The 22,838-nt window shown below is 41.3% G+C and overlaps 1 protein-coding gene across 6 annotated transcripts in view; it reads right to left on the bottom strand.

The window, feature by feature from the left end:
• Positions 1-22,838, bottom strand: part of ltbp4 (latent transforming growth factor beta binding protein 4) — an 82,406-nt gene that overhangs the window by 38,523 nt on the left and 21,045 nt on the right. For 4 of the 6 annotated variants that reach the window (XM_083985118.1, XM_083985120.1, XM_083985119.1 and 1 more), the window contains 5 exons: positions 15,573-15,649; positions 12,844-13,059; positions 10,240-10,342; positions 4,612-4,671; positions 3,496-3,618 (listed from right to left, as the gene is read on the bottom strand). In XM_083985118.1, coding sequence (XP_083841244.1) covers positions 3,496-3,618; positions 4,612-4,671; positions 10,240-10,342; positions 12,844-13,059; positions 15,573-15,649 — 579 coding nt within the window. Of the gene's footprint in view, positions 1-3,495; positions 3,619-4,611; positions 4,672-10,239; positions 10,343-12,843; positions 13,060-15,572; positions 15,650-22,838 lie in introns of those variants that run through there. The other 2 variants (XM_083985121.1, XM_083985123.1) reach the window with 2 other exon arrangements.

Raw genomic sequence — 22,838 nt, 5'->3', positions numbered from 1 at the left:
AATCCATCTAACAGCATGTTGTTTCATTAGTTTCACTTCAGGAGCAAAGAAATATTCCATGCCGGCTGAAGCTTTGACCTGTAAACTCACGTCATTGGCCGAGCTATGAGCGAATGGAAGAAGTCATCAGAGCTTATTAATTGGTACCTTACATCTTGTTTGTTTAAAACCATAATGTAAATTTGTGACAGTTTTACTGGCGGTTGGACCAAGGAAGGAGCATGTCTTTGGCTGTTGACTGCATGGCCCCCAGTCTGGAAACAGAAGGCACATTACCCTCTGTGTGTGTTAGGCTGTCAACACTGTTTTTCTTTACACTTCTGTGCAGCACAAAACTGTTGCACTTCACTCCCTGGAAAAAAGAAAAAAAAGCCCAACCAAACATAACTCAACAAGCAGGTGGTATATAAATGTATAGTCTCTAGGAGAACAGCAAACTTACAACAACAAACACATACCTGACAGCCAGAGACCCAACACACACACGCACACACACACATGACACAACCCCTCCAACTCCACAGCAGCTCCAGGCAGTTTGGAAGTGGCACAGACGAGACATGAGTCAGACTCGAGCTTTGATTAATTAGAGCGTTGTCATTGGTTACCAGGCAGACCAGCATCCTGCAGCAGCAGACCCACACCCCCTCCTCCTCCTCCTCCTCCTCCTCTTCCTCCTCTTCCTCCTCAGTGAATGCCAGTCAGAATAAGCAGATCACCAGTCAGGCTTCATGAAAACCATCTGAGCACCAACGTCCACTGAGTTGTTGTACTGACTCTGACAGAACAAAGAGCCCACTGACCGTCGGTCCGTCGCTGGAACGTCGATGTGTGCATCTCAAACATCAGTGGGCGTCTTTGTTAGTCTGAAAGTCAGCAGACTTCTACTGACCTTCACTTTGATAAGTATTAAAGGGGCAGTCCAACTATCAGGGCCGTTGCTAGGAATTCTGGGCCCCCTGAAAGAATACTAAAGTGGGCCCCTGCCCCCTGACTTTTCCACTTTTTTTCTTAGACTACGTACGTATTATCATTTTTTATTCAGCCTTTTATTTAGTTTTGCAGCATTACTATGAGTATTAGTCAAGGTCTTATGCAGAACAGTTCAGTCATAAAGATTAGACTACTGGGGTTTTTGTGGGCCCTACTAGTCTACTTGCCAGCCCATAGGGCCCCATTGTGAACCCGGAAATGTTGAGTACCCCAAAGTTTTATGTTAGAAATATATAGTATGGGTCCCCAGTATTCAGAAACTGCCGGATGCTAACTTATATATATTGGGCAATTAGCATAACAGACATAATTAGCATAAATTAGCATATTTTGCCTATATGGGACGAAAACTAGCCTTGTTGGCTAACTCTGGCCCACTTACAGTTTTTCTTTTAACTCTGTTGATTAGTGGTGCACTGTCCCTATGAAATAAACTAATAAATGAAATGAAATGAAATTTCAACAAAATTGACTTGGCTGATCTGGGCAATATTAAAAATCAAAATCGGCCCACTGGCAGTTAAAATCTGGTCATCGGTTTAGACAGCCATTTTGAATTTTGAAAATGTCAGAAATGGATTCAGCATCATCAATAACCCCTAAAACCACTCCAATATTGCCCAGATCAGCCAAGTCAATTTTGTTGAAATATTGCCCATATAGGCAATTATGCTAATTTATGCTAATTATGTCAATTGTGCTAATTGCCCAATATATATAAGTTAGCATCCAGCAGTTTCTGAATACTGGGGACCCATACTATCTATTTCTAACATAAAACTTTGGGGTACTCAACATTTCCGGGTACTCATTGTTGGCAAGTAGACTATACTGGTCACTGGGCCTCTAGAATTATCATCACTTTACAACGGCCCGGCCAACTATTTTATGCATGTTGTGTTGGCGAAATATGGACGGTTATCGCTGTGTTGAACTGGGTTCAGCTTTAAGTTATTTTGTATCTGTTTACAGTGGTCAGATCACTGTTCTCACATTTAGCACTGAATGCAACACAAAACTTCCTGCTGCTGCTCCTTCACATTAAAAGTATTCTATTAGCACAAGTTTTTTTTTTTGTTGTTGTTTTTTTGTGAAGCAGCCACAGTGACAGACCATAGGTCGTTTTTGTACAGCAGCTTATTATGACCCACAGTTACATTTTGTTGCTAGGTGACATCTACTGTAGTGGTCCTGGTAGTTATAACAGGAGCAAAGGGGAATAGGCAGTGACGCAGTATGAAGAGACAAAGTCCACATCAGGAGTAAGAAAATATTGATATAAAATACAGTACTGAAATATTTTATGATATGATTCTATCGATAGTTTGAAGCGCTGTATCAATATTTATCAACAGTTTGCATCAGCGTGAACCATGAACATGGTACTATAGACTCCAGTGGTTCTCAACCTTTTTCTTATTAAGGGACCCATATTTTTACCATTGAAAACTTTGGTGACCGCCACCAAATTAATTAAACAAGTTGATGTATCAGCCAATACTAAACTGAAATATTGTGTTTGCATTTTTTATTAATTCAATCACTCAGCTCATACTCGCTACAGACGATGACATTCCCTGCATAACTTTTTAGGAAGATCAGCAGTTGTATTCTTTTTTTTTGCTGCTAGCTTAGCTTTTTGATCAATTATAAATGTATTAACTTCTGTAACCAAAAATCATATTATCAGTAGTATTTGTTGTGACTGATATTGCCCTGCTGTATATTATGTATTTAATGTTTTAAAACTGTTGATATTCAATCATCTATTGATATAGGCCTATAATTTATTTGTTTATCTATTTAAATACACGAATAAATGTTTAATGTGGCCCTTGACTTTAGTTGATTTTGTCACATATATGAATTAAATGCTTAGCCTACTCATTTATTTAACATTTTAATTACATTAAAATTATTAAACCCCTTCAAATCAAGAGGGCTTCGTGACCCCCCCAGGTTGGGAACCACTGGTATCGACAGCACTCTGATGTGGATCTGCACTACAGCATGCAGTTTAGGAAACAAGCTAAATCACCGTCTTTTCCTGAACATTACAGTACCAAGTTGTGGCTGTTATTATACAGTAGTAACCATGGTGACAGAGGTAGGTATGTATGCTACCGTTACTACAGTCTGTGTGTTTATTATTGTAACCATGACAATGAAGGTCTGGTACGCCTGCCACCACAGGGGAGCGTTTGAGGGGGAACTGGGGTGGCTCGTATAAGGAGGCGGAGTAAAGGGGAAATGTGCTGGAAACGTACCAGTTGTTGTTATTCTGGGGTGAAAATGTCACTAATATTACTGCACTGCAGCAGATTGATGCTTTGGATGCACCAGCGAAAACATAAAGTTGGTGTTTTTGTTTTGTTTTTTACTGCACATTTGAGACACATTTGCAGCTCAGATGGATTGAGGAAGTCCTGGTCTGGAGTCTGCATTATTCCCCATTTCATTCCCAAGCCGGCGGCTGCGTGTACGTGTGTGTGTGTTACTTACAGATGCAGATTCCATGTGAGGCGTCGAGGATGAACCCCGCCCTACACACACAGCTATAGCTCCCCCTGGTGTTCACACAGATGCCGTTCTCACACAGCCCCGGCTGGAGGCACTCATTCACATCTACACACACAGTTACACACACACACATACACACAAACAACAGCCAACTGTGTAAGAAAAATCACACTTTATTCTAAAACGTGTGTGTGAGAGGGAAAAAGGTGAGATTGAGGTGGTTTGATCCAGCTTTTAGTTTACATTTAAAATAACTTATTATCTCAAGGAAATTTAAATCAAACGCAACTGGACTTGGTTATTTCTCTAGGAAGACGTTTCACCTCAGTTGTTAGTTCATGTTCGTAACTAATAACTTGTCTTCCTAGACAAATAACCAAGTCCAGTTGCGTACGATTTAAATTTCCTTGAGATAACTATGACCTGGACAAATGAGAATATTCACAGGCTTGAAATAGCTTATTAATATTTGGGATAAAGCAAAGTCAGCACAGTTTCTGAGATGGATTTCATTTGCCCAACGAGAAATGATATGTGTGTCCAGATTAGATCTGAGGAAATACTCAGTTTCAACAGTGAGCTGTGATTTAAGTAAAGAAGGAATAGACTTTGTTGTGTGTCTTTTTGTATTTTGGCACAACAAGGAGGTTGTGCAATAAAAAAAACACTGAAACAACTCATATTATCGTGTAAAAACCCATTCATTCATTCACAACATACACACAGACACATCGACGTGGGCAAACAAATCTGCTCACAGATGTATGTGTGAACAATGTGACACACACACACACACACAACATTAGCTACAGACATGTGCTGCAGCTGTTGTTCACATTTTGTGTGATCAAATAGATTACAGGTTTTGGGAGATTCCCAGTTCTGTGCTGGTCACCACATTAAATATATACATATTCATACATATTAAATACACAACTGTGTACTATTCAGTCAGTAAAACAACACATAATGATGGCGATGACAACAACAATCTGACCTAAAGAGAAGGTTAACACAGAAATCATTTCTCAACAACATCAGAGTTTTGTGTTTGTGTGTTTGTGTGTTTGTGTGCATGCGTGCGCGTGATACACTCACCAACACACTGCGTTCCATTGGCTCGCTCAAAACCAACAGGACAGCTACTGTTGTTCTCGGCTGCAGGAGACACAGAGAGAAGAGATTATTAACTTTACGTCATTTAGTTTAGTTTATTTATTTGCACCATAAGAAATTAGGACAATTACAAAAACAGAAATGAAACAAGAATAGTAAGTGCAGGAGAGGTTAAAAACCTTATATAGGCTTATAAAAACACCTCTCCCAAAAATATGCAAAAATTCAAAAAATAATTTACCAACAACAATAATAAAGAACCTTCTTATTCTCTATCTTCACATCTCATCTGTGTGTATCCACAGTCATCCCATATGAACCACTGCAGTGAAAGGTTGTGTGTCTCTTGACGACCTTTCACCTCTGACCAGCAAAATATGAAGTCATTAAAATCTAACGTTATGACAAACAGGAGGAAACGGACCCGGTGCGTTTGGTGTGAATTACTTTTAGTGGCAGAGATGAACTCACATTTGGTTCTCTAGCAGCAGCAACAGTAACTGGACATTTGAGCAGTTTGTCAGTGTTTTCAGTGTGTGGTCTTTCCTGGCAGCATGTGTCTTCACAGAGCTGATTTAGCTGTAGTGCGCATGTACTGTACAAAATACATGTATAGATGTTTCCACGTACCCCCTACTGTAGGTACACCTGGTTGAGAACCACTGCCCTAGGTACACCTGGTTGAGAACCACTGTTGTCAGTACTTGGAACAACACAGCAGTGTAGTATGGAGATGTTAACTTCATTGTGGTTCATGGTGATTAACATTAACATTCATAAATTTGCCAGTAAAGCTTTAGTTCAGGGACTTGCAGAGGCTAAATAAAATAAATCACCGTGCTGGAACAGAGAACTCTGGACCACTCCCATCACCTACTGCATTTGACTCTCGTCCAGAATTTTTCAGTGGGCACCTGACAACGCAAAACAGGCTACACAACTTACTAGTGTTAGGTGGGACAGTGGTTGGTAGGAGCCACACTCGTAAAGCACTTCTGATTTAAATGTATTTTATGCACTTTATTTTTATACACTTCTTAGCACCTTTTAGCCATTAGCATTAGCAGGAATTTTCGATATATACGTATATATTTTAAGTGCTGTTTGTTCATTTATTTATTCTGTCTATTTATTGTCATGGGCTGCTGGCACCAAGAATTTCCTTTGGGATCAATAAAGTTTGTTCAAATCAATTCAATTTAGTAAACCAATACTGCATCTATTAAATAGCCTGCCGGAGGATCTGAGAGAAGTTACAAACATTGACACTTTGAAACGTAGGCTAAAAACCCATCTCTTTAATCTGGCTTTCATGTTACAGTATAGTCTCATAGTGATTTTATTCTATTTTACAGTTTTACATTCTTTCTATGTTTTTACTTTCTTCTCTTTCTTTTGAGTGTTTTTTATATTTTGCCCTATATTTCTGTCCTGCATTTCATTTTATTCTATTTTATTAAATTTTATTGTTGTTAAAAGTTTTTATTTTTTTTACTATTGCTGTATTTTATTGTTGTTTTTAATCTTCATGCATTAGTCTCCATGTCATTCTTCTTGTTTCACCTCATATATATACATATAGATATATGGTACTTTTTCAATCAAAGTGTAAAGCACTTTGAATGGCATTTATTTGCTTTGAAAGGTGCTATATAAATAACATTTGACTGATTGATTTGATTGAAATAAGTGAAGAAGAGCAGTGAAGGTAAGAGAGTAAGAGCTGTTAGACATGTCTGGCAGCTGCAGGCGCTGGAGGAGGAGGAGGTGATCTCCGACAGACAGAGAGACAGAGAGCCGAGGCCACTTCTGGTAACTTGTTCCACCATCAGGGAACCACAGAGCAGAACGGTCTGGACCGAGACCCAAGTCTTGTGTGCAGGGACAGCGATGACGGAGCGCATTCCTCAGAGGAACACAGCGGCTGAGAAGGAGCACGAGGCCCCGACGAGGCGACGAGGACCCGGAGTGTCTCCTGAGGGGCGACGGTTGGCTCGGGGGGGGGGGGGGGTCGCGGTTGCTCACCCTGAGCTTTCTCCAATGTTTCCCGTTTAAAAGGGTTTTGGTAACACTTTACTTGAATAGGTATTCATAAGATTGGCATAACAGCTGTCATAAACATCAATGAATACTTATGACAGCTGTCGTTAAGTGTCATTCGGTAAGTTATGACACTTTTAATGCAAAGTTGACATTATTTGAGATGTTTTTGTTCTGACAACTTGACATAAAGACAATTTAAACTGTCATAGCAGACCTAATTGCCAAACTTTAAAAAATTATGTTGCAAATTATGATGCAAAGTTGACATTATTTGAGATGTCCTTGTTATGAGAACTTGACATCATTTTTAAAGTTTGGCAATGAGGTCTGCTATGACAGTTTAAATTGTCTTTATGTCAAGTTGTCAGAACAAAAACATCTCAAATAATGTCAACTTTGCATTAAAAGTGTCATAACTTACCGAATGACACTTAACGACAGCTGTCATAAGTATTCATTGATGGTTATGACAGTGTTATGTCAATCTTATGAATACCTATTCAAGTAAAGTGTTACCAGGGTTTTCTATGGAGTTTTTCCTCAGTGGATGTGAGTGTCTAAGGACAGAGGATGTTGTTATGATGGGATGTAAAGCCCTTTGAGACAAACTGTTTGTAAAAACCGGCTATATAAATAAAATTCAGACATTCAGACTGGTTTTGGACCAGCTCAGATTTATTGATCAGAAGAATCTTTAGAACTTTATGTTTCACCTTTAAAAGGACAAAAAACAACAACAACGGCTCTTTAGATCAGGTTCAATAAAACCTGGTTCTCCCTCTGTTCATGAAGACACAATCCAGCTGGCAGTGCACAGCAGTGTGTGTGTGTGTGTGTGTGTGTGTGTGTGTGTGTGTGTGTGTGTGTGTGTGTGTGTGTGTGTGTGTGTGTGTGCGTGTGTGTGTGTGTGTGTGTGTGTGTGTGTGGCTTTAAAGGCAGGATTGCATCATTCTCTCTGATTCGAGAGACTGATGTGAAGCTGGACGCCAGCAAGTGTGCTAACACAACTCCCCGTGTGTCTGTGCGCACACGTGCAGATGTTCAGTGTGTGAGTGTGCGCGCGCGTGTGTGTGTGTGTGCATTTGTGTCTGTGTGTGTGTGTGTGTGTGTGTGTGTGTGTATTAAAGGGCCACGCTCCCAAGAGCTACATTCCTTTACTGTTAGTCAGTTCTCTACACAAACATGGTGGAAGCATCATTACTGTGTGTGTGTGTGTGTGTGTGTGTGTGTGTGTGTGTGTGTGTGTGTGTGTGTGTGTGTGTGTGTGTGTGTGTGTGTGTGTGTGTGTGTGTGTGTGTGTGTGTGTGTGTGTGTGTGATAATGTCAGATAGTTATATAAGCAGCTTCTGGTGGAATATTACCAAAATATTTCAGTCATAAAGTATCAGCCTTTCACAGAGAGAGAGAGGGAGAGAGTCTTTCTCTGGCAGTACATCAGTATCAGAGGTATTTTTGGACTTTTTTCGACGCTGTCCAGGAAAACAAACCTGTAACTCTTTGAACAAACTAAAGAGTTCGGTGTGAGCGGCTGATGGATGTGACACAAGCAGCATCTGCTACAGTCCAGCCTCTCTAAGCTGATGGGATCTCACCGCTGCCATGGATCTGCTGCGTTTTAATCACTTCAATACAAACACAGAAACTAATGAGTCATGACCAACTGCTGGTCGCTGTCAGGTTCTGGCTCAGTCACACAAAGTCCAGTGATGGGAGGTTCTCTGTCCACTGTGACTGCCTATGATACGACTGACATGACTACTGTATGATCCCGTCTACATCTGGCATTAACGTGTGTTTTCAGTGATCGGATTGCAATCGGACAGTGTTTGACCACATGAAAGTACAAGTGTAAGATAGTGTTGTGTGTTGGCGGCCTGTTTTAAATTTAGTTTTAGGGTGAATTCCAATCCCCCCCTTAGCCCTAGCCCTCGGCCCTAACCCTTCGTTTTGCGCGTTCACGTGAAGTGGTAGGGGTGTCCCAATTCTGGTTCAGACGAGGGCTAGGGGGAAGTGGCTATCTCGCCCTCGAAACGGAGATTTTTCAGGGGCACACTACGGACCGAGGGCTATGGCAAGTTTCCCAGAATGCATCTGGTGGCAACCAGCAGCTGTTTTATTTCTCACTGTAGCACTGTTATTACGTCATTTTGTTAAGTTTTAATATTTTTTCATGCGAGAAAGTAGCTGTTTAGATCCCCAATGTGCGGCCGGTTTATCCACATGAGGCTGTTTAGACGTTTGCTCCGATGTTTTTGGGGGAAGTGAAGCTCCACGTTGGAGCCTCCACCTGTGGAGCAGATCAACGGCTCGTCACGGAGACACCACCCCGTCCGGAGAGCTCGTCAGCCGGCCAACCTCCCGACCTCGTCCCGGTAGAAAAGACGACCGCTAATTAACTTACCCGCAGGGTTTTAAAGGTTTACCGCCGCGTAGTTACATTCTTTTTAGGAGATAAATGCTGGTCTCATTGATGAAATGTAACAATTGTCGCATTAATTTGTTTGAATTAAAAGTGAAGCTTCATGTGTTTTGGACACAGGAGCAGCACTGCCTGGGGGATCTGTAGCCTATACAGAAATCACCACATTTACATCAATAAATAAATGTTTTACAATGAACCGATCATTCTTCATTAAATTTTATTTTATTTTATTAAGTTAACGTGGTTCTGAATAGAGGATTTGTGGCAAAAGCTCGTCACGTCTGCTTATGTGAAAGCCAGCAGAGACGACTACTTTGTGGAACAGTCTTCCCTTGGACATCAGGCAGTCATGTTCAGTTGAGGTGTTTAAAGCGTAATGAGTAGGTGTTTTTGCCTTTTCTTTCATTCTTGTTTGAATTGTTGTTTTATTGTTGTGTCTGTTTTCACATGTTTTTAAATGTTCTGTAACTGTACAGCACTTTGATGGAAAGTTCTCTATAAATAAAATTATCATTATTATTATTATTAAACCAGAAGCTATGGAGAACGTTGTGGATACTCGTGGATGACGGCTTCTTCCACCGCTTTGAGAAGCCAAAAATAGTGCTTACAATAGCCCAACTTCATGGATGGCTACCATCTTCTCTTCTTCTTCAACTATTTATTTTCTTTTACCCGCGCAAATATGTGATTGGATCTCAATCGGATCTCAATGTGGACACTGGAGACGTATATTGATGCCAGGTGTAAATGCTATCCGGCCAAATTGTATCCAGATACAATCTGTTACTGCTGTAAACGGGGTCTGGGTGTCTTTAATCAGAGATGATACCAACAATGAATTGAAGAATGTTGAATCAGTGCTAAATGAAGAGGCACCATCACAAGACCAAAGAGAATAAAACGCTGAGTCACCGAACAGAGGTGTGTGTTATCATTACTGTGCATGTTTTTAAAATTGTCTTTTTTTTTAATTGTACAGCACTTTGATGGAAAGTGCTCTATAAATAAAATTGTTTTCATTTGTATTCTTCTTCTTCTTATAATTGTTGTTGTTATTAATAAATGCCTCCTACTCTGCAAAGGCACTACTGTACATCCATTACAAAAGTTTTGGAGTGTGTGTGTGTGTGTATATACTGTACCTATACTATCAGGACAGAGGACACAGTCGGAGATCCCCCAGCCTTTCCCGATTCCTCTGCAGCACGTCTCCCTGCTCCTCAGTCCAGGCAGAGGAGAGCTGCACTACACACACACACACACACACACACACACACACACACACACACACACACACACACACACACACACACACACACACACACACACACACACACACACACACACACACACACACACACACACACACACACACACACACACACACACACACACACACACACACACACACACACACACACACACACACACACACACACACACACACACGCATACACACACACACGCATACACACAGATGTTTCTTGTTAATACACTCAACATACAGGAGTAATGGGGGGTTTATAACACAGCTGCATTTAGAACAGATTCCACTGACGGTCCTTTCTGCCAACACACGGGACATATAGAGGATGAGCTTTCTCCCACACACCTAGGAGGGAGGAGACACGCTGAAAAACTCAAGAACTGAAATAGTTATTTGGGGCCGAGTGTCAGCAGCTGTAGAAAGAATCTAGATCATTATTTTGTGACATGAATATTGTTAATTCATCAATTCTAATCAATGGAAGGTGTATTAGCAGTAGATGAGGACATAGAGTCGGAACAAATCTAATAATCAGCATCAGGTTAAAGTCCTGACTGATGGAGCAGCAGTGTGTGTGGTGTTTCCAGCTGCTGCACTGACCTCATCATGCAGATGAAGTATGGGAATTATCTTACATCAAACCAGTGTGTGGCCATGTGTATTGTACTGTTCAACTGTTTTATTTGTTAGATGTGTTCAGCATGTTCGGTTTGATCCGAGGTGTGTTGTCTAATGAAGCAGCACCTGTGTGCTCTGATCTCACTCTGATTCACTGCTCATTAGCTGACAGGACTGTTTACATGGCCGACTGTCTAACGGAATTTACCACAGTGAAGGACAGAGCAGCTGATAGATGTCTCCATCTGCAGCTACAGAGATAACATCTGTAACATGAGTGAGGCCCACAGTGCAGTCACCCAGCAGCACAGTCATGGAGTTACCAGGAGTTTATATGTGAAGTGTGTTGTGTCAGGCGCTCATAGGGAGGTCACCATTATGGATTTTCTTGGTACGATTATTGTCAGAGAAATAATCACGATATTACGATTATCTATTTTGCAAGAATTAATTTCCCAACACTCTGCATGTGTAAAAATCAATTATGGTCAAAATATAATTACATTAGGCCTCCTAATTATATACACAAAATATTTTAGTAGCTATACAATATAGGACCAATTATTAACCCCCCAGGGGAAATGTTTGAATTATTTCAGTGATTTTTTGTCATCCATACCGAATGTTTAAGTTTTTTTTTGTTTTGTTTTTATAAATGACATGCTAACATTAGTCTGGGTTTACCCATGCTGCCTTGCGCGCAAATTTATTTGCTCTACAAGTCAGCCTGGAAACCATGGGCCAATTATTCCCTCAACGAGGGAGCCAATCACAGAACGGGGGAGGGGGCAGCAAGACGATGACGACACACCGAAGCGACTTTGTTGCAAGCTTGTCGATCCAACATGGTGGCAGATGCTTTACCTTTCAATGCAGCGTTAGAAAGTGTTTGAAGTAGTTTAGACCACAAGTTTATTTTGAGAAAAGAGCAACGTTTAGCATTTTTTTCCTCATCGCATTTCTGTCGCTCTACATACGACATCGGGTGTGATTGATATGACTGGCTATAAGCTACGTACAGACACACTTGATAGACATTCTTAGCGCCCAATAAACAGCTCTGGGCTTTCATAAACCACGCCTCAAATACGAAAAAATGAACGGGTCGTTCCAAGATCGAATCTCAATCTACACTGAGATGAGGTCTGGTGTTAGCCAGGCTACGCTAACATTTACATTTTTACCAATTAAATGTTATGTTTGTTTTCGTTCCGTGCGATCAATTAATTGTGCCGTTTAACACCGAAAGTAATTGTTCAAACAAGTAACCGTGACATCCCTAATACTGACAGAAAACATGGACTTAAAGCAGAAGTAAGTGATATATTTGTGTTAATATAAGTCTTAAATAGTTATATCTTCCGACAGCAATCACTTACATAGAGTGTTTGGACTGAAACACGGGTCTCTCAGTCCCTCTGCTCTGCTCTGAGCCGAGGAGAAAACATTTCTCGTATCCTACAGTTTTTATCCAATGAGGAGAGAGAACGGCATGCAGGGCTGTGTGTGCAGCCAAGGAATGCGCGTGAATGTGGTGACGTAGGGACGAGGACTGTTATGGTGCGTTCAAGGCAACTCGTAACTCCGACCTGTGAAGTGGTACCAGTTCGATCTGGTACGAGTTCACGGGTCAGAAGTGACGAGTGGCCGTTATAGTGACTTTCACAGGTAAAACAGGTCGGAAAAACACGAGTGGGTTGCCTGGAACGCTACAAAGTCGTAAGTTGTGACTTGAAGCTGTAATTTACGGTTTCAAAAGCCTGCCTGGAACGCAGCATTAGCCAAAACGACCGGATCGCTTACTTCTGCTTTAATTGCCCAAATGTATTTATACAGATTTCCCTGCATGTCTGTGTCTCACCTGTCCATCTTTGACCTCTCTGAAGCAGTACTTGAACCCAGAGTACTGGGTGTATGTACCGTCCCCCCTCACCGTCTGAGCCTGAACCGGCCTCCCCGCTGGAGCAGGAGCACCCGCTGACCCCGAGGAGGAGGAGGAGGAGGAGGAGGAGGAGGAGGAGGAGGAGGAAGAGGAAGGGGAGGAGATGGTCCGCAGGGTGGGACTGTATCCAGACACCTGTGAGGAGACAGACTGCTCAGAAACACACACAGAACACAGTCCGTCTGTAGTTGCGTTTCCATCCACCTTTTTTTATTCGCATTTTCAAAAATTGCGAATAAATAGTTGGATGGAAACGCCAGAAATTTGAAAAAAGGCAGTAAATGCGCATAAAAGTTTATACGCTTGGAGGGGGTGGATTTGTCAGCGTATCGATTAAAGGAAATGCGAGTTGTTGTGATGGAAACAGATTATGTGAATTGAGCCAGAGTTTGTGGGTGAAGCTGCTGGACTTCACCCAGCGACGTTCAAACAAATGGAGAACGACGCCCCGGTCTATGCACCCCGCGACACAAACGCGCTCCGTAACCCGTAATCTTTTGTTTATGACGGTTAAGACTACACAAACACACGCCGTAACATCGGTATGTAACGTTATCCACCGCTCCATTTATTGATTTTTCACCGGCTTCGTATGTAAACAGATGCACATGGGCGAGAGGAGCGAAACCAAAACAGCAGAAAAGCGAGCGGACTGTCACAGTTCCCGACTGTCTTTCTGTGTAAATATCTCATGTTACAACATGAAAACCTGCAGCTTATATTCAAGTGCGGCCTATATATGTATTTTCTTTTAAAATTTAGCTGGTGCGGCTTATACAGGTGCGTCTATAGTCCGGAAAGTAGCCTACGGTAAATTGTCCATGATGTTGAGTGTCAGCTGAGTGTCAACTGTTGGATACATTCACGCTCTCTTATGACATAATCTCATGGTACACTCCTCCTCTCCCAATAATGAATGAAACGGTCATAAATTCGCATTTGCTTTTTGCGCATTTTCACAAAATCCGCTTTTAAATTCGATACGACTTGGATGGAAACCCAACTTGTGACACGTTACGTCCAAAATCACTGAGTCATGATAACTGATTATTGATGAGTCCTGACGCTGGAGCACAGAGGCCATGTTAGTGACATCATGTGTTATTCTACATCATCTGTTTGTGCTGCTTTGTTCTGGAGCAAGGAGGAGGAGGAACTGTGCCTCCAACAGCCAGAGGCCTCTGACACGCGTTGCATTTATCTCGTGGCTTAACATGCTACAGCTTTTAGAGCTATGCGGTGATGTCAGCTGCGGTCTACGGCTCGGCCTCTAATGTACTTAACATGTTGTGTCCCCGGTAAAAGCTCAGCTGTGTCTGACTGCGGTGCACTCGTCTCGTGTATGTGGAGGCAGTTACTGCTGCAGACTGAAGACCTGAGTGTCACTGCCTCGGCCGGCGGAGAGCAACAACAAGTCGCCTGCAGCTGCACCTCTACAAACCTTTGACTCATTCGTTTGGACAAGGACAAAGACGCAGAGCGACCGACGCAATGTGACCAGTAGGGGTGTGACGATACACTCATCTCACGAGAACGAAGAATAAAACTACAATGACAAAATATGACAGACTTTTATTTAACCGAGTTACACATGCATTTTGAAATGTTTTATTATAACTCTTTACATGCATGATGTAAGCATGAGCTTTTAACTTCTTCTTCCACAAATTGAAACTAAAACTAAAATGTATAAAAGTTAAAATAAAATAAATTAAATTAAATATTCCTTTCTTTTTTTCAAGTGCAAACAATATTACTTGCAGTGTTTCCTCTAGGATTTTTTTAAGTAGTGGCAGCGACCCCCCAGCTGTGACCGAAAAGCACCTAAACCGAGTCGAGTAGAGTTATAACTGTGTAGTGGAAAGGGGTGCAAAGTAGCCTAATGGTAACTAGGGGTGGGCAAAAATATCGATATGGCAATATATCGCGATACTTTATACCGCGATACGATATCGATATTCAATATTTAAATATCGATTTATTTATTTATTTTTTTTAAATTCAAATTTATTTATTTTTTTCAATTTTTTTTTTTTCAAATAATAAATCATGTTTCAGACGTAAATCCAGTACGACTTCCGCACCTCTGCTCCGCGAGGTGTCACTGTCCTGCTACCTCAGACAGTGTGTTGTACATGCAAATATGTTGTTGTAACTTGCACTTGTATAAAATGGCATGGATAATTTGAATTACATTGTTTTGACTCAGTTTGTCCCATAAATTATCACTATCATCTGATGTACATACAACTCGGATTTTAAGATGCATAATGCCTTTTACATTTTTCAGTGAACTATGTAGAATATCGTAGAATATCGCAATATCGTATCGTATCGTGACTCAAGTATCGTGATGCATATCGTATCGTGAGGTCCTTGGCAATACCCACCCCTAATGGTAACAGTAGTAGAAACCCTGTTTTAACATTAAAAAAAATTAAAAATTAAAAAAAATCTCGCGAGACAGATTTTTAACGCGACGAGAAATATCGTAGAGTTAAATCTCGTGAGATCTCGTGGCACGATATCTCGTCACACCCCTAGTGACCAGCGATTTCAACACAACGTGACATGACACTGGCTGTTTGAAAACTGGTGGGATGGCTTCCAAATCACAGCATGGCAACGGAGCACTTGGACGTTCTCACCTTCACCACCTGGTGGATCTTGACGCTGGCCTCGGGGGGGTGCTGCACTCGGACCTTCACCATGGACGGACCAGGAGCTGCACACACAGAGTACATGATGACAATATGGCAGGAGGTGGGCTCTCGTTCCTCTGTTTGGTTCTTGTTTTATTTTAAAGTTCAGTGTCCTGTCTTCCTGCGCTATAGTCATAGCTGTAGGTTCGTTACCTTTAATTGTCGGTGCAAGCTATTTTTAGAACGGCGGAGCAGAGCCGTGAGCTGCTCAGAGCTACGCTACGGAGGCTAATGGGATTTCTTGGTTTCTTTCATCAAACTCATCAAATACACAATCCAACAACTCCACAACGCTCTGGTGGACAAGTTGTGACCTGCACATTCACCACGCTATGAGATAATAACAGAACGTTACGAGACGGAGCCGTTTTAGAGGGAAATTCGTGCAAAACCGCTGATGCGATTTGCGTTCAGGGACAGTTTTTCAGCAAGCAGACTCTGTATTTACTTCAGACTTCAGACTTCAGACACTTTATTGTCATTTTACACAAATGTACAAAATACATCGGCTGAAACGAAATATCGTTTCTCACCAGCTCCTACTAGCAGTGCTTTATTAAAAAAAAAATAATAATAATTTAAAACGTGTTAAAATCATATCGCATCGTATAAAAATGCAAGAAAGAAAACAAAACAGACAAGAATAAAAACCATGGCAATCATACAGCTGCAGCAGTTTTGGAACGTGTCCATAATAAAGTGCTATTAGATGCAGGATGACTGACCTACTGACCTACTGACCTACTGCTCCTACCCTGTATTTACCTGTATTTACCTCGAAAACGGCTCCGTTTCGTAACGTTGTGTTATTATCTCATAGCGTGGTGAATGTGCAGGTCACAACTTGTCCACGAAAGCATTTTGGAGTTTTTGGATTTTGTATTTGATGAGTTTGATGAGGGAAACCAAGATATCCCATGAGCCTCCGTAGCATAGCTCTGAGCAGCTCACGGCTCTGCTCCGCCGTTCTAAAAACAGCTTGCACCGACAATTAAAGGTAACGAACCTACTGCTATGACTATAGCTATTATGGCAATGGGCCAATTTGCCAAAATGTTGAACTATCCCTTTAAAGGGGAACTATGCAAGTCTGGTCTCTTTTCCTCGGTGTCGCTAACCCTCCTCCCGGTCATGTGCACTTGTTTTTAAGGAGGCCGGTGAGAAATCAATCAGTAGAGCAGTGGATAACTTTATAAATCATAAATGTGTTACCATGTGTATATATTTGTTGAGATTACAGGTTACGTGTTGCGGTGCAGCAGATCTTACAAGGTTGGTTTTCAGCCAAGAGACGCTAGGTGGAAGGCAGAGAGCCTCCATTCTCCCTGGAACTAGTTACAAGTCATTTATTTAACCATCACAGTTACTCTGAAGCTGTTTAATGAAGGTAAAAATGTAGCATAGCTATAAGGTTAAAATCCTGCATAGTGTTTTCCCATTCTCTTTTGTTGGTCCATCTGCTAGATGTTGTGAGTCCATGACGTGTTCCTGTGTTATTCCCTGGGCGTCTCTGTGGTTTCTTCTCTAAGTTTAATAAAATCTTTTTGTTCTATTGTACCTGTTTGCATTGCATCCAGTTACTGAAAACCCTGACTCCATAAGTAGTGAGTAGTCATCTCTCTATTGAGCTGTTTAGTGAGCTTTATACAAATGAAACTGTAAGTATTAAGAACACACTTGGCCCCAGACAACACATTTTTCTGATGATATACTGCACCGGGACGTGACCTGGACCTCACAAATAAAACAAGTCTCTATAGGACAGCCTTCTTCCACCTGCTCAATATTAGGGAATCATAAACATCCTGTCCCAAGAAGAAGCTGAAAAACTAGTCCATGTGTTTGTTACCTCTAGACTGGATTACTGGGATGTTTCAAAAACACAGTGAAAAGCCTCCAGCTGATTTTCCAGCGCTGCAGCGTGAGCACCGACAGCAAGGACAGAGATCACACACATCTCCTCTGTGTAAAGTAGAATCTGAATCCTCCTCCTCCTCACCTATACAAAGGCCAGACACCGCCACTCTGCTCTCTAAACGCAGCTCTGCTTGTGGTTCCTGCAGTTTCCAGGATCAGAGCCTTGAGTTCTCAGGTTCTTCTCCTGTGGAACCAGCTCCAGTCTGGGTTCAGGAGGCAGATGCCCTCTCTACAGTATCAACCAGGCTTAGAACTGTTCTCTTTGCTAAATGTTCATAGCTACTTGCCCAAGACAAATTTCCCTTGCGGGACAAATAAAGTTTATTCGATTTGATTTAATTTGATTTGATTGTGCTTCTTTCTTGCAGCACCATGAAGTAGGGCATCATGGTCCTATCTTGGACAATTTCATTCAAGGGATAGTTCACCCAAAATTGAAATTTCACTCATTATCTACTCACCCTCGTGTCGACTAAGGGCTGGGAGAAGTTTCAGAGTCCTCCGTGGCTTCTCTGAGTTACAGGGGGTCTCTGCGTAGCAGTGCATGTCCATATAACGGTTGCAAATGGATACCAACTGTCTTCGTAACAAAAAGACACACTGTTTTGTACCGGAAGCCCCTCTTCTTGGTCCGACGTCCAAATTTGACGAACCGGGAAGAGAAGCTTCGAGAAGCTTCCGCTGCAAAACAAGCTTGAAATATAGACTTATTTAATTTTTTTTGGGACAATTTCATATTTCGGGGCTTCAATACAAGACGGACATTACATACGAGCAGCATGGAGGTATTTGGATGTTTTTTGGTGTGTCTTTTTGTTACAAAGACAGTTGGTATCCATTTGCGACCGTTATATGGACATGCACTGCTACGCCGAGACCCCCTGTAACTCAGAGAAGCCACGGAGGACTCTGAAACTTCTCCCAGCCCTTAGTCCACACGAGGGTGAGTTCCTAGATAATGAGTGAAATTTCAATTTTGGGTGAACTATCACTTTAAATGGTGCGAGGAGTCATTCCTACAATTTAATGCTGCTAAAACCAAAGACATGCGGTTTGACTTTCATAGGAATCCACCTAACGTGTAACCATCTATCATAACGGGGTCACCATGGAGACAGTCCGTATAAGTAGGACCTGGGAACTAATTCTGGACAAAAACAAAAAAGTTCAACTAAAGATTGTTCTATTTAAGGAAGCTGAGGACTTTTCATATTGAGGGCTCACTCGTGAAAATGTATTACTCATCATTTGTTGAGTCTATACTTACATTCTCTATGATCTGTTGCTTTGGCAATCTTAGCCTGGTTAATAAAAACAGGTTGGAAGTTAGTTAAGTTAAAGGGATAGTTCAACATTTTTGAAAATTGGCCCATCGCCATGATCCCCCTAGTAATAGCAGTAGGTTCGTTACCTTTAATTGTTGGTCCAAGCTGCTTTTAGATCGGGGGAGAAGAATACCGAGCGGTGCAGCTACACTACGAAGGCTAATGGAATTTCTTGGTTTTGCTCATCAAACTCAGCAAATACACAACCAAAAAACTCAAAAACGCTGTGGTGGACAAGTTGTGACCTGCACATTCACCACGCTATGAGATAATAGCGGAAAGTTGCGAGATGGAGTTGTTTTAGAGGCAAAGTCGGACTTAACACTCTAGACGGCTGCTCGGCGGAGTGATTTCAAAAGCGCCTGTTTACTGCAGATACGTCCGTATACTACGGCACTGGCTGAGGTGCGCACACTGTGTCCCTCCGACCAGTGGTTCACTGAAGAAAGTAGTTCCGAGTATTTGCTTCACTTCTCTTAACTTTCCGCTATTATCTCATAGCGTGGTAAATGTGCAGGTCACAACTTGTCCACCACAGCGTTTTTGAGTTTTTTGGTTGTGTATTTGCTGAGTTTGATGAGCAAAACCAAGAAATTCCATTAGCCTCCGTAGTGTAGCTGCGCCGCTCGGTATTCTTCTCCCCCGATCTAAAAGCAGCTTGGACCAACAATTAAAGGTAACGAACCTACTGCTATTACTAGGGGGATCATGGCGATGGGCCAATTTTCAAAAATGTTGAACTATCCCTTTAATCAATGTGGTGTAGCTCTAAATGATCTAAGCATCAGGTGTATTTAGTTGTATTTAGTGGTTGTTTGCTGTTTTTTTTTACCTTCTGAAGGTGTATACTTATACTTACTTATTTATCTTTCATTGTTTTTGAGTACTGTAGTGTCCTAATCATGTCGATACAGCTGTTTTTGTGCAATGGTATGTTTGTATTGTTTGTTAAGTGGATATATGTGTTTTTACTGGTGGCAAAGTAGTTTCCCCTTGGGGATCAATAATGTTTTCTATCTATCTATCTATCTATCTATCTATCTATCTATCTATCTATCTATCTATCTATCTATCTATCTATCTATCTATCTACAGTATCTATCTACAGTATCTATCTATCTATCTATCTATCTATCTATCTATCTATCTATCTACAGTATCTATCTACAGTATCTATCTATCTATCTATCTATCTATCTATCTATCTATCTATCTACAGTATCTATCTATCTATCTATCTATCTATCTATCTATCTATCTATCTATCTATCTATCTATCTATCTATCTATCTATCTATCTATCTATCTATCTATCTATCTATTTGGAGGGCTAAGGCCAACCCTCAACATCCTCTATAGAAACAGTTTTAGTTTTGGCCTTCTCCAGGAAGGCAAGGTCCAACAGATTTCTGAGATCATTCATTCCATCAGCTGTTAAACATCTTAATCAGCTGTAGTTGTATTTTATGTTAAATTGTTGATGACATTTATGTGTTAATTGTATTTTTGTATTCATACTATTTTTACTGTTCTTTAGCGTTTTTATGTGTTTGATTGATTGTGAGAGTGGCTGCTGTAAACCCAATGCCCCTTGAGGACAATAAAGATTTAATTTAATTTCAATTCAATTCAACTCAAGTCAATTCTGGGTCTCCCGTTATACTGCTACTGCTGGACTTCTCTGTAAGAGAGTTAAGCCTCGGCTTCACCCTGTGCAGTGCCCTCGGATAATCTGCACAATGAGATTATAGAATTAAAAAAAGAATTAAGAGCTGCTGATCCAGGTGAATGCTGTGGAGATGACCACAGATCACATTTCTCCTCCCTCGGATGAGTATCGTTATACAGTAACAGATGAATGAGTTTCACTTTGTTCAAATCATAAATGTATTCCATACTCCAAAAACCCAAGGATCAGTCTTTCAAGACAAAGTTACTCAAATCTGACATCATCTTCTCACACTTTGAAGGTAAAGCGTCTCAGAGAGGGTCTGCTTTATAAACACAGGTTCTGTTTACAGCACTGTTGAGGTTTTTGTTTTCTATGGCCTGTTTGTGCTGTCTCTACTTGTTTATATTGTCAAAATAACTTCAATGACTGAATCCTGGGAGTCCTCGTTGCCTCAGTGAACATGAAACTCCTGTTATAGTCTTGGATGTGGTGTGTTATGGCAGATGTTGGAACAAAAGAGACATGGTTGAACTTTGTTGGTGCAGATAAGGCATGATAGTCTACTTGCCAACAATGAGTACCCGGAAATGTTGAGTACCCCAAAGTTTTATGTTAGACATAGATAGTATGGGTCCCCAGTATTCAGAAACTGCCGGATGCTAACTTATATATATTGGGTAATTAGCATAACTGCCATAATTAGCATAAATTAGCATAATTGCCTATATGGGCAATATTTCAACAAAATTGACTTGGCTGATCTGGGCAATATTGGAGTGGTTTTAGGGGTTATTGATGATGCTGAATCCATTTCTGACATTTTCAAAATTCAAAATGGCTGTCTAAACCGGAAGTGACCAGATTTTGAAATCCATTAAATCGGCCCACTGGCGGTTAATATCTGGTCACTTCCGGTTTAGACAGCCATTTTGAATTTTGAAAATGTCAGAAATGGATTCAGCATCATCAATAACCCCTAAAACCACTCCAATATTGCCCAGATCAGCCAAGTCAATTTTGTTGAAATATTGCCCATATAGGCAATTATGCTAATTTATGCATTATACATTTCCGGGTTCACAATGGGGCCCTATAGGCTGGCAAGTAGACTATGAAGACCTCCGGCGGCTGCAATTGACCTCTGGCTAAGCCCCGCCCCCTCCACTCACTCGGACAAACAGTCAACACTCGGTGACAGTTGCTATGGCAACAGCTGTCACAGTAGGAGACATTTCACAGGAGGCAATTGATGATTTTTGGAGACAGAAAGATTAAATATCATCTGGAAGTCACCAAAACTTCACTTAGCTTTACCGCTATGGCTGTCGGTTGCCGCGAAACAGCGATAGCGACGGGCTCATTTCTGTTAGCCTGTCTATGGAGTTTTACATTATACGTTAGCATTAAGCTAGCGGGCTTTATGCTTAGTTGTGATACTGGCTAACATCTAAACATCTCTGACAATATGTTGCCTCAAATACGTTGTTGACTTAACTTAGAACAGATGTAGACATCCTTGTTAAGTTTATCCACGTTTAGTTGGTGTTGTGGTCTACTGCATAACTTTATCCAGAGCAGACACTTCTCTCGGTTGAGATGTGGCTTGGGAAAAGGTAAAATAAATCCACCCCGTCACCCAGCCTCTCAGGATACCTAGTGTCGGAGTTGCATGTAGCCCATGCACATCGTTTGACCATTTTAAACTTAAAATGTCAAGAGAAAACATATAAAAACGAATGAAAACTGACTAACTGCAATGCATTTCAATGGACGTTGAAGCAGAGAATGTCCGAGTGTATCATGGGCTAGCTATGCGCACTGTGATTGGCTCATCGCGTTTGGGGGCGTGGCTTAGCCATAGACCAGAGCGGCATTTTTATGCAAATGAGAATGACTGATGCATCCTGGGTAATTTAGGGGCAGCGCCCGGCATCCCTCCATTGAAAAGTTCAGCCTAACTGGCTTGACAAACTAATTAACAAAAAGTTGGCTATTAACAGGCTATTTACAGACAACACTGAGCCAAAACCTCCCCGGTGATTCCACCAAATACGTGTAGATGTCTGGGTCAGACATTTGTGGCCACTGTGTGGAGTCATTGATCACTGTGGGAGGCTAAAGGAGCATACCGCTAGATTAATTAATTGTAATTTTTCAAGATAGCGTGAACGGTGGGTTTCAAAGAGGGTGTCAAAATAATTATGAGACATAGTGCTACAAAAGAAACTAAAAAAGAAATTAAACATTCAAATTGATTGTTAGTTAGTCTACGCTCCATCAAAACACAAAAAGCCACTG

Source organism: Trachurus trachurus (assembly GCF_905171665.1).
Source record: "Trachurus trachurus genome assembly, chromosome: 13".
Taxonomy (NCBI): Eukaryota; Metazoa; Chordata; class Actinopteri; order Carangiformes; family Carangidae; genus Trachurus; species Trachurus trachurus.
The sequence above is the reverse complement of the archived record's forward strand: the minus strand, read 5'-3'. Positions and strand labels throughout refer to the sequence as shown.